Source organism: Ictidomys tridecemlineatus, chromosome 12 (assembly GCF_052094955.1).
Source record: "Ictidomys tridecemlineatus isolate mIctTri1 chromosome 12, mIctTri1.hap1, whole genome shotgun sequence".
NCBI classification, from domain to species: Eukaryota; Metazoa; Chordata; class Mammalia; order Rodentia; family Sciuridae; genus Ictidomys; species Ictidomys tridecemlineatus.
The window spans coordinates 44182268-44194939 of record NC_135488.1 but is presented as its reverse complement, the minus strand read 5'-3'; the positions used below and the strand labels follow the sequence as shown (position 1 = coordinate 44194939).

Here is a 12672-nt window from a genome sequence, read left to right as displayed (position 1 = left end):
AAGTAGCATAAATAAAAGAAACTCAGCCCAAACTGATTGGGTGTCAACCATCTGATTGTGGCGAAAATGTCTGTGGATTATAAAAAACATAAAGAACTGTTTTAAATTGAGTCAAGTTTGTACTCATAGAACATATACCCTAGGTATTCAGGTCAGTGAGTTTTGACAGCTGAACCACACTTGTGTGGTTAGCACCCCAAACAAAATAGAAATGCGTGTCACCCCAGGAAGTTTCATTGTGACATTTCCCAGTCCATTCCTTTCCTTCCCCTGAGGTCAACAATGTTCACACTTGACAGACCTCCACATTCACATCAACATGCTTATGTGATGTTTGGTCTGGCTTCTTCTATAAAATAACATTTTTTAAAAGATTTATCCATATTTTGCATCAGTTAATAGTTTGTTTCTTTATATTGCTGAGCAGTGTTGCATTGTATAGCTATATAAGAGTTTGCTTAGTCATTTTCTTGTTGAGAGACTTGATGGGCTATTTCCCATTAATGGCTATTATAATATGGTTCCCATGGACATTCTTATGGGCATATTTTTTTTTAACTTCTTTTTGTTTAGTACTTAGAAGCAATGACAGGGGTAATTGTATGTTTAACTTTTTAAGAAACTGACAAATTGCTTTGCCAACTAATGATTGCATTTAAAATTTCCTCTAGTGAATGTGAGCTCTGGTGATCTAGTGCCTCACCAGTGACGGGTATTTTAGTGGTCAATGAATCTCACGGTTGTCTTATTTCTGCAGTTCTCTGACAATTAATGGTGTTACATCTTTTTCACGCTCTTATTGGTCACAAGTGTATCTTATTCAGTGAAGGTAAAGTCTTTGCCCTATTTAAATTATGCTGATTCTTTTTATATGGTGGATGTATAGACATTATTTATATATTGTGGATACCACAGGTATCTAGAAGCACTATTCTCCTCTGGCCTCCTTTCTTTTGAACAACTTAAAATCTTAAGTCAACAACTCTGCACCCCTCTAGATTATTCTCCAGTAGGGAATTCCCATCCCTCATGCCAGGCAATGCCTGGAGTTTGACCTGAGTTCCTAAAATAATGACCCCTCCACCTGTTTGGCTCAGGGAGCCTTCAGTGGCTTGGGGACTCCTCTGTTGTCCTTCTGAAACAGAGAGCTCCTGGATTTCCTTACTCAGAATTAAAACTCCCTCAATCTGAGGCCAAATGCCCAGGAAATTGTGACTGATACGTTTTCTAACTCATCCACACATGTGTATGGCCTGGATTTTGTTTCTTTACATTGGAAGCGTTTCTGTGGGGCTGGAGGAGAAGCAGTCTAGCCGCTTCCTCCCAGTTTGAGCAAAGTACATAAATTTCATTTTTTCCCCATCATTTGTCTATTTCTCAGGCGGGAGGAAACCGGTCCTGGGGAGGCGGGGGTGGGGGTGGTGGGGAGGATCTAAGCCAGGTTCCTGGGGAGGCTGCGGGTAACGCTTCCTCTCTCCGATCCTCCCCCAGCCTCTTCCTCTTAAATGGGGACACAGCGCTGGGGTCCAGGTGTCCCGGCTCCTGCAGCTAGTCTGGCTGTTGCGCCTGGCGGCCTCCAGGGTGCGCAAAAGCGGGAGGGGCGCGCCGACTCCTGACTCTGCAGGTGGCACCACCGCTGCCCTGGGTCGCTGGAGTCGAAGGTCACCCCTGCGTGGAGGCCGGGGCGGTTCCCAGGGCCTGGACGCAAGCGACCAGGATTTTCCCGCTGCGCCCGTCGCCCCAGGGATCCCACGGCTCCGGTAAGTCGCCGGCGGGCACCTGCGCAGAGGAACCGTCCCCGGTCTCGCTGCCAGAAGCACGCAGCCCACACCTGACCCGACACCCCGCAAACCGGGGTCGCTCCTGAGAGTGGGCGCCTCCAGCCTGGGCGCCTCCATCCCTGGGAGCATCCCACGGCGGACAGCGTGACCCGCTGCCCCCCCGGAGCGCTCCCGGGATCTGGGATCTTCCCACGGGCCGCGCCCACCTGCAGCCTGCTCCAGCCGGGTTTCACCGCCAGGAGCCGCGGGGCGCTTTCCTTTTTTCACCTTTGACCGGTGTCCCCTCCCCGCCCCGGATTACCCTCCCCGATGACCTCTCTCTCTCTCTCTCTCTCTCTCTGTCCCGCCCTGCGGCCGCGCCTCCTCCAGTTTCACAGTTGCCGGGAGCTCCTCCGGGTATCACCTTTTCTCACCTGAGTTTTGGATGCCGCCTCGCGGTCCAGAATCCGTGCGAAAGAGGGACAAACCCCCGCGCCCCAGCCTCAGAGACACCCCTTGGAAGGTAAGGACGGGCGCCCGGGCCATGAATGCGAAGTCCCGGTTGTGTGCGCCCGCGCGCGCGCCTGAGAATAATTGGTGACACAGCATCATCAACTCTCACTGATAGTACGATTTTTAGAAGTGAAAACATGGCCGATTCTTTTCCCAGAGACGAGAACAGCTGAACTAAGTGATGACAATAGTTATCGTTTCTTCAGCACTTACTGTGTGCCTGACACAGTATAGAAAACTCTTGTTGTAGGCACGTAAGCCTTTCAGGGGTGAAATGAAGGAGGAGGTATTATCACATTTAATAAAAGGGAGGGGGATGCAAGCACAAAGAGATTTAGCAATTTATCCAAGGGCATCCAACTTTTTATTCAAGGGAATGAGTTTATAGCTGGTTGTTCCTCCCTGGAAATTCTGGAGGTAGATTGGCAAGGGAATGGTTTATTCAAAGCCAGCTTTGAGGAAGATGGAGAAAAACTTTCTGACTCAAAATATCCATCTTTGGGGGATTTAGGGACATGGAAAGATTTTATAAAAGACAAGAAGGCAGAGTGTGACAAAAGGCAGGAAATGTACAGATATTATGTATATAGGTAGGCTTTGTAAGTCAGAAACATGCCAGTCTCCAGTTCCTAGCCCCTCTGAGTGGGGGGGAGAGATCTCTTCCTTCTGCCTCCACTCACAGTTTGAGGAAATACAGGTTGTAGAAACACAGTTATTAGGAAGTGGCCCTTATTCTAAAGGCAGTCTGTTCCACAGCTATGAAGTATAGACCCTAGTTTCACATCGAATGTTCCTGGTTCCAAAGCTCTATCTTTAATCTGTGGGGCCTCCAGAAGTCAGAACACCTAGCAGGTTGTATCCCAGTTATCAGAACAGTTAATGGCTGGAAAAGGTCAGTCAGGGGCAGGGATCAGAGAATACTGTAATAATTTCACCAACTTCCCTTGCTCTATTCTTGGGACCTCTGCAAACATATTCTATGCCACACACACTTCTGGGACCTAGGGCACTCCTCTCAACCCCACAGCTTGGGTAGACTGAGAGGTGCAAATTTGGGGAGTTGCATTTGCTGGTCTGGGCACACAGTATAGAAAGGCAGGTTCTGCCCTCCGGGACCTGACCAGGGGGAGAAGGCTGGTTCTGGAAGAATGGAAATGTCCTCTCAGATGAGCTTGGACAAGGCTGTGCCTGTGTGGGCAGTAATAATCAGCTTCCTTGAGAAGCTAGCCTTTGAGCCACATTGCAAGGACTATAGTTTCCTAGTGGCTGGGAGGAGCGGGGAGATTTAGGGAAAAGCATGAAAAGAACAGTAACAGATAATTGTGGGACAAAAACTATGAGGTGGCTATGATTTTCCTTGCCTTATAGAGGGAAACCCAATTCCACATAGATTCTTTGTTCCTTTGAGTGAAGTGCATGCAGTTTTCTAAGATATTTTTTTTTTCTTTTTTCTTTGGTTGTTTTATCACCTTGCAAATGGAGTGAAACCCCATGCATTGCACCCTGGAGAGAAAGAATTACCTGAGGGGAAAAAAAATCCCTGGTGAGCTGCAGGTGGAGTTCAGTGGTAGAGCTCTTGCCTAGCATGTGTGAGGGCCCAAGTTAATCTGCTATGTAAAAAAAACAAAAAACAAAACAAAAAAACACTGATGTTATGGTTTTTGTCAAGGCAGTTTATCTTAAGAGGAACTCAATTATATGTTTTGCTAATGAGAATGGGTGGTAGCAAGGCAATGCACATTTATTTCTGCATAAGTCAGTGAAACTAGCTTTAATCTAGACTCACTTCCATGAGTCTCAGGAACCTCATTAGATAAATTTTTTAATGGCCTGACATTTACGGGTTTCTGTGAAATATTTTATTCTAGAGAATGGTCAGTTTCTTCAGGGTGGGGGTGGGGTCAATAAACAAGGGTGGCTGGGCAGAACCAGCAGCTTAGGAGATGACCAGATACCCTGGAAAGGGCCTTGTTCTGCATGGCCTTGTGGGACAGAAATGTTTGTAATGATCTTCTCCCTAGGTCTCACAATTTTTGAAAGAGAAATTATCTTTTTAATTTAGAAAAAATTTCATGACATTAGATGATTCAGATAAGTGTATGAGTATTCTTTATATACACACATATACAGAGGTGCACATACATTTATTTTATACTTAAATAAAACATTAGATATATGTATACATTCACTTAATGTATTTATTATTCAAGATATAATGTATGTTTTATTAAATGAATATATATGTACATATATATATACATATATATATATATATATATATATATATGACATATTACATTTTACTTCTTTAAGTATATGAATAAGTCCAGTAAATCAGTGGCTCTTGTCCTTGGCTTGGCATTAGAATCACCTGGGGAGTTTTGGTGACTCAGGATTCCCAGGCTATACAGACAGGGAATTTCCAGACAGGTGGGTAGAGTCCTAGCTTTTTTATTATTTTTAAAAGTTCCAGTTGAGATATAGCACCCTGGACATCATTGAGGTTAAAACATTCTTTTCAAGATGTCATGATTTAAAAAGTAGAAAATCAGGGCAATATGCTAATGAATCAGATGATCACATGAACTCCAAACTCTAAATATTTTAAGAATTTAACGCATTAATTAATTCAGCAAATAATCATTAAGCAGACATAATGTAAAAATGTCAGTTAGTGATAATTACTATAAATAGAAAAACAAAGGGAGAGAAGACAATGGAGAGTGTGTGTGTGTGTGTGTGTGTGTGTGTGTGTGTGCGCGCGCGCGTGCGCGCCCCCATAGACATATATTTGAACTTGAGCAAGCATGCTGTGCTAGATTTTCCACAGAGTCCTCAGGACCTATGCATTATAACCTGCTAGCAACAAACTTTAATGGAAAGATAGGACTACTGAATTAATGATAGATAATTAATCTTGGCTATTTTGGAAAAGTAAGATTAATTAGACCCTATCTTCATGCTAACCACAAAAATTAATCCAGTGAATTTTTTAAAAATTTAAATTAAAAAATTAAGCCATAAAAATGAAGAAAATAAATATAATCATCTGCTTTACAACTGTGAGAAGAGGAATCATCTATATTTGAAAGTAATAGAAAAGTCACAAAGCAAAAACAAAAAAAGTTTCATGCCCTCAATATATAATCTTCCATTTATTAGCACATCAAAAGAGGAATTAAAAGCAAACTAAACAAATTGGACAAAACACTCAACATCTGAGAACTGAGCAATGGATGTGAAGAAAGAGTTCATAATCATAGAAATAAAATATCTCATAGCACATGGTTAAAATTGACCTCATTTATAACAAAGCCAACAGGTACCATCTTTCCATATTGACTACCTGGTTCATTTTAAAACATGAGACTGCCCAGTGCTTTTCCAGGTGTGGTGGATGGAAACCGTCTTGCACTGTGAGGGAAGGTATATGAATCATGGCAACATTTCTGGACAATATGATTGGCAATGTCTCAAATATGTTGTGTTCATTCACATCCTAACATGGAAATGATAAGAAATGCAAATAATAATAGCTGACATTTAAGTGGGTGTTTGTTATTCTTCAGTCATTTGCAAGAGTAATGCATGTAATTTATGGTCAGCTCTTAAGATAGAAAGTATTGCTGTCTCCTTGTTTGGACAAAGAAATTGGGGCAGAGAGAGGATAAGTGACATGCCTGAGGCTCGATCACTGGTAAAAGAAAATGGAGATTCCAGTCTTTCCCGGCAGGTCCGAGAGGCTGCGCTCCAAAACACTGAGTCACATGCGAGAGTCAGGTCTCGTGAGGATGGTCATGGAGTTATTTCACAGTGTAATTCATCTTGTAAAGAATCATATGTCTATCAGAAGGAATTTGGGGTGGCAATTAAAATGATGTTAACAAAGAGAACAGCCTGATACAGGAAAATGCTCAGTGCATAATATTAAATGGAAATGCAAGATATGAAATTAATTAAATACTTTTAACTATTTAAAATACACAGAAAATAGTTAAAATGCTAAAATATTATTTTATATTGCTTTCTTTTAGTCTTCATTTTGTAAATGTTCTGTGTTAGGCACATATTGCTTTAAAAATCAGAAAAACATTTAAAGAAAGAAGAAACTTAACAGTTACCAAAAAATCAGAAAAAAACTGAAAAAATCCTACATAACAGAAATTTAATATTTATAGTCTCCTATATTTATTTTATTTATACTTGATAGTATATAAATGACATTTCTCAGAATAGTTCTTTTTCTGGAGATGAATTCATTGTTTAATAACATATTAACCTCTTAATTTAATACCTACAGCTTAACAAGTACATTCAAAGCTTAATGCACACACAACCACACACACAGAGCTTCGTGAATATCAGCTATTTTTGGTATAATAGGGTCCTATCATGCTTCATATTGAAACTAATAACTAATCAGGATCTCATAACTTGTGTGTGTGTGGCACACACCCCTAATCCCAGGGATTCTGGAGGCTGAGACAGGAGAATTGCAAGTGTGAGGCCAGCCTTAGCAATTTAGTGAGGCACTGTATCAAGAAAAAAAAAAAAATTAAAATGGGCCTGGGGAAGTGGCTTAGTGACAAAGTACCCCTGGGTTTACATCCTAGGACAGGGGGAAAAAAATCAGAATCTCATAATTTTACCCATTTGTAGACCTTGTTAAAAAACCTCAAATCTTAAAAAAAAGAACGAAAGAAAGAAATTGGTGCCCTTTACAAGGTTACGTCAGCCTTCACCAGAGAAATAACATAAAGGAAACAACACTTATCATTCTACCCAAGATGCAAGAATAGACAGAGTTAATGATAAAAGGTGTTGGTGGGGGGGAATGGAAGAAGTTTCAAGCATAAAACTGTTCTAATTCAATTATGAACAGTGGGTACTTTCCATACATATTGATTCCTTTCGCCTTTACATTACTGATGTGTAGCTCTTGGAAATTCCACCAAACGTTGGATGGCGTTATAGGTAAGGATTGTTATAAATAGTTCAGCAGCTTCGTTATTAAACTTTTTCTAGGATTCAGGAATTAATAGCTCCCCTTTTGTTTAGGATGGGAGGTGAGTGGAAGTTGGTAAAAGGAACATTATTCTAGGTGAGAGGCTACCATGTACCCAAAAGTCTTCATAAATATCAGACGGCTTTATTATGTAATACCTAATACCTCTGGAGGTGAGCCTCTTTAGCTTCGTTTTGATAACAAGCAAACAGGCTATAAGACTTTCAAATACCTTGCCCAAACTTGGACAGCTCTTCAGGCCTCGGTCAAATTAGACAGCCAGCTAGGGTTTGTGTGTCCGTAAGACTAAGCTCTTTAGATCACATTGTGTTCCCTCCACCTGGTCGGTCACGGGGGTGGAAGCAGCGGGGTTTTGGGTAAACAAGGGACACAGGGTTATTTATGAAATAGTTGGACTTGGTGACTGGTCTCCACTGAGGAAGAATTTGCTGACATTCTTCTTTCTAAATTTTGTATTTAGAAGGGTAAGGGTCAGGTTGTCCTAGGATGAAAGTTCTATGCAGATCTCAGTTACACTGGGTCATGGTCAGTTTCAAAGAGGAGATCTTTAAGTCTCTGTTCCCTACAATAAACACCCATGGGCACATGAGTTTGAATGCACGGCCATAGCGCACACACGTGTTCTTCAGTGACACTGAGAGCTGTGTGCTGGATACTGAGCCAGACTTTCGGGACAAGCATGATAGGCTCAGCTCTCAGAAGGAAGGTGGATTTTTAAACATTCAACTCACAAATGAAGACTGAATTACAAATCAGGATGAGCAAATTCTTATGCACCCTCCAAAGGCCTGGGTATTAAACGCTTCATCCCCGAGAAGTGGCTTGGGAGGTGGTGGACACTGGGAAGCAGGGCCTAGGAGGAGACCTTTAGGTCATGGGGGAGTGCCCTTGTGGGGACAGTGGGACCCTGACTACTTTCCCTTTCTCTTGTTTGTTCCCTGGTCATAAGGTGACCATTTTTACTCCACCAACGTGTCCCCCACGGAGATGTGCTTGCTCACCGTAGACCTAAAACAATGGGGCCAGCTGATAGCAGACACAGACACAGACCTCCTTAACTGTGAACAGGAGTTGACATAAACCTGTCTAACACACATACTTGATCATGCACGTGTCAACACACATGTTCCCCATAGATGCAACTGCTGTACATGTCTTGGCATGACACAAATTTGTTCATTAATGAAATGGCAGATTTTTTAGAAATACTGTGGCCCTTAACTTTGACTTGGGAGGCAGGACTTAGTAGATCAGGCCTAAAAGACTGATTTTAGGCCTAATTCTGTTGAATAGGAAAGTTGCATTGTTAACTATTTCTTCTGGAAGCCAACATTAATTGCCTTGACATTTCGTTAGTTCTCCATGGCTGGAACTTCGGAGAACTGGTGACTACTTTAAGGGATTTGAAAATATCTGGGCTATGTTTAAACATCTGCTGTCACATGATTTTTTAAAAGCCTTCCTAAGACAGGTATGTTTTTATTAAGTTTTTGGCATAAGCTATCTTATTCTGTTTCAGATAAACGATTTGATACAGAGTCCTAAACATGCATCGTGGAGGATTATTCCTGACTCTTTTGCTTCTTATGGTTACACGCGACTCAGGTAAGTTGTGAAAAAAAAAATACTTTGTTAGTCATCTAGGGGGAATGTCAGGATTTTGTCTTGTTTTTTTTTTGGGGGGGGTGGAGGTGGTTACTAAAAATGCTGAGTTTACCAAAATGTATTGATCTAAAATTCTACTTTAGAAAGTTGACAACTATTTGATGTCTCTGAGGTAAAGAATCAAAGATCCATAGCAATGGAATCAAGTAAAAAAGATCCATGTGATAATATTTTTTTTAAAGGACTTAGTTCTCCAAGCTTGTAAAAACTTGTGTCCTGAAATAAATTACATTTGAGAAGAAACTTTGGTTCATGTTATTTGAAACTGAGGAGGAAGCAACTATCTTTATTATGGATTTTTTTTTTTAGGAAGTTTTGTACACAACAATTCGTTCCTTAGAGGGATGCAAAGATTCATCTGATTCTTTAGGAAATAATAAGCACCTTATAGACGTATAAACAATATCGGGGCTAGAAAGAATAAACAAGAACGAGACGGGTTAGATGAGGGAGACAAGTAGGTTTCTAGGTGGATACGATTTCTAAACTTATGAACAACGATTACTTGGAAGTCCCCTCTGCCTCAACCCTCTTTGAAAAGAATTCTGAAACCCCATTCTTTGGAGAAGAGTTCCATGATTGGATGGCAAGTCTTCCCTCAGGCTTTGGAGGGTAAAGTGGGAGCACATATGAGACTTTGCCTGGATATATTGTCTAGGAGAAGGGAGCACCCACGTTGGTAAATTATTGCTGAAGGTCTAGCTGAGTTAGTAGATACTTTCAAATAACGTAGGTCCAGTCTTGAGGATGGTCACTTAAATGGATCCTCTATTGTTGTGATGGCACCAAGGCATACAATGCAGTACTTTCCAAACACTAAAGGAACAAAGTAGACATTCTCTTCCTGATCGAGAATAATCTGTCAGAAAGTACTGAGTGGAAAAGCAAGGTGCAGGGAGAGGTGTGTGCATGGATCCCATGTTCTGTTCAAATGCACTAACAAACTTGCTCCCGGTTACTATGAAACGTGTTCATCAGCTTTGCATTGCTGTGACTAAAATGCATGACAAGAACAACTTAGGGGAGGAAAAGTTTGTTTGGGGGGGGGGGCACGGTTTTGGAGGTTCAGTCCACTTCACCACTCTGGGCTGAAGAAAGAAGCAAGGGATAAAATATGTTCCCCCAAAGCATGCCCTCAATGACCTACTTCCTGCAACCCCACCATCCAAGCCTACAGTGACCTTCCAATTATTAATCCATAAAAAGGATTAACCCTCTGGTGAGATTATAGCTCTCACGCTCTAATTACTTCACCTCTGGACATTTTCTTTTTAACTTTTATTTATTTATTTATTTATTTTTAGTCATACATGACAGTAGAATGCATTTTGTATATAATACATACATGGAATGTACATACATTAATCGTATTGTCTATCATGTTGCATTGCCCAACATGAGCTTTTTTGGGGTCACTTCTTATCCAAACCATAACAGGATGTTTCAGAACACAAACACAACTCTAAGATCTGCTGTGTCATGTTGCCAGAGTCCCAGTTTCCTGTCTTTTCAGGTAGTTGGACAGGACCTTCCATGAGCAGGTAACTGGGGGCAGACATAGCACTATTCTACCTGTAGAAGTCACTTAACTTAGTTGAAGTCAGGTGACAAAATCTTATGCTTGTCCAAACTCAAGACTGTTCCAAAGGATACAGGTTATTGGGATTGCTGGATTCATAGACCCTGCTCATGGAAAAATTGGAATACTGTTCTTAGACCTTGAACTCTGCTTACCTGAACTTCACTCATTTCTACAAACACTGTTCCAAACAAGCATTATATTTCTTCAAATGATAACTATTTCCTAAGAGGAATGAGTGCATATGTTCATCAAAACACAGGCATATTTATACAAGCATTTAAAAACTTTTTTGTTCCTTTTAGATATATATGACAGTAGAGTGTCTTTTGACATATTATACATACATGGAGTATAACTTATTCTAATTAAGAGTCCACAAACATTTTAAAATATTAATCAAAACTTTGAAAACATGGAATAACCCAGATATCCTGTAGACACTTCTCTAATAACCCAATTTCTTAGTATTTTTCAATTTATAGAATTAACAGTCAAATAGTAACACAACTTGCATAACAATGAAAAACGAACACATCCCTGCCGCATGTAGCAACCTGGTGCCTGTCACAGACACAGTGGTGTACAGAAGAATTCAGACTCAGAAGAGCAAATCTGATATGATTCTGCATTTTATCACATATGCAAAACTCTAATACAGGAAAGCGAATGAACTGTCAATGGCTTGCCATATTTTGAGTTTCGTATATATTTTTATCACACCTTCTGCGTTGAAGTACTGAAATGTAAAACAGAGATTATGTGACAACCACTAAACAGAACTGGTTGATGCTCATTAACTCTTGAACTTTGAGATAGACTTGATATCCACGGTTTCAAAGAGTGCTTCTACCCTTTGGGCCACTTCCTCTTTATGCTGTGGTCAACGACACTGAGTTAAAACCAGCCTGTTGCTTTCAGAAATAAACTGTCGCTGCAGAGAGCATTTTGTCCATGTTCTCAGGGAAAAGTTGCATTCGATTAAAAGATACTCATTTTCTCAATGTGGATGAAGACCACCTTGGAGCCACCAGAGGACAGGATATGAGAAAAGGCCACTAAAGCCAGGTTTGAACTCCCAGGAGTACAACAAGAGTGGCAAGAAGACCTACCCTCTGAACAAATCAGACCAAATTCCAAGGCCAGAGAATCTGGGCGAATTGAGAAAGAAGGAGGGAGACCGAACAGGAGACCAAACAGCAGAAGTGACAGATACCAGAATTTGGAGTGATACTATATTAATCAATTCTTGATTATCCCCATGGTAACCTACAGAAATAACAACCCTATGCACACTTCAAGCTGCAGGAAGCAGCTTTAACCATCCTCACACCTGCCCAGGAAATGGGCAGGTCAACTGGCCGGCTGGGTACAAGCTTGGTGAGATTTCTGAGGATGCAGATGAAGGTCTCTAGGTATCTGTTTCCTTTGGCATGGAGACTTCCTGGCTAGGGATGCTTTGTGGGTAGGTGTGGCAACACCATGGCCTATGGTTTCAGTTGTCTTGTGCAAAATTTTCTTTTGAAAGATGGCACTTGTCAGGTCTGTCTTCTTGCTGTGGTAGGTGAGGTTCTCACACCTTCCTGTTTAGGAGGAACCATTGGAAGATTTGTCTTCCTTGTCTTCTGCAAAGTGTCTTATTCCTCATAGTGTTCAAAAGACAGAGGCTAAAAATAAAGAATCCATGGGACGGTGACCCTGAGAATTCTCAGAGCTTTCTTGGGAGCCTTTGCGTCTTCACCTAACGCATCAAGAGAAAAAGTTACTTCCTTCATTTGGTTTTTGGTTTTCCCCCTTTTCTTTTACTTATCTTTAGAAACGTGTTTTTCACGGCCCAATATTAGCGCGGTGGAAGGGGAACCCTTTTTTCTGAAACACTGCTCCTCTTCACACACAAGTGAAAACGAGGAAACCTCTGTACGATGGTACAAGAGCAGCAAGTCGAACGGACGCACCGAGCTGAACCCAAGCAGCTCTCCCAGAATTACTATGTACGACAACACTTTGGAATTTTGGCCACTAGAGTTGGAAGACCAGGGCTCTTATTTTTCCCAAATGGGGTAAGTATTATCTTTTTGCTTCACAGTCCTCTGGGCCACCGTTCAGCCACTCGATTATAAAGAGATCTA

At 41.3% G+C, this 12672-nt stretch overlaps 1 protein-coding gene across 3 annotated transcripts in view; it reads left to right on the top strand.

The window, feature by feature from the left end:
- The first annotated feature begins 1492 nt into the window (after positions 1 to 1492).
- The window catches only part of Il18r1 (interleukin 18 receptor 1), a 35989-nt gene continuing 24809 nt past the window's right edge, over positions 1493 to 12672 (top strand). For 2 of the 3 annotated variants that reach the window (XM_078028740.1, XM_078028742.1), the window contains exons 1-3: positions 2151 to 2283; positions 8819 to 8904; positions 12360 to 12603. In XM_078028740.1, the coding sequence (XP_077884866.1) occupies positions 8847 to 8904; positions 12360 to 12603 (302 nt within the window). In that variant the 5' untranslated portion in view covers positions 2151 to 2283; positions 8819 to 8846. Of the gene's footprint in view, positions 1761 to 2150; positions 2284 to 8818; positions 8905 to 12359; positions 12604 to 12672 lie in introns of those variants that run through there. The other variant, XM_078028741.1, reaches the window with a different exon arrangement.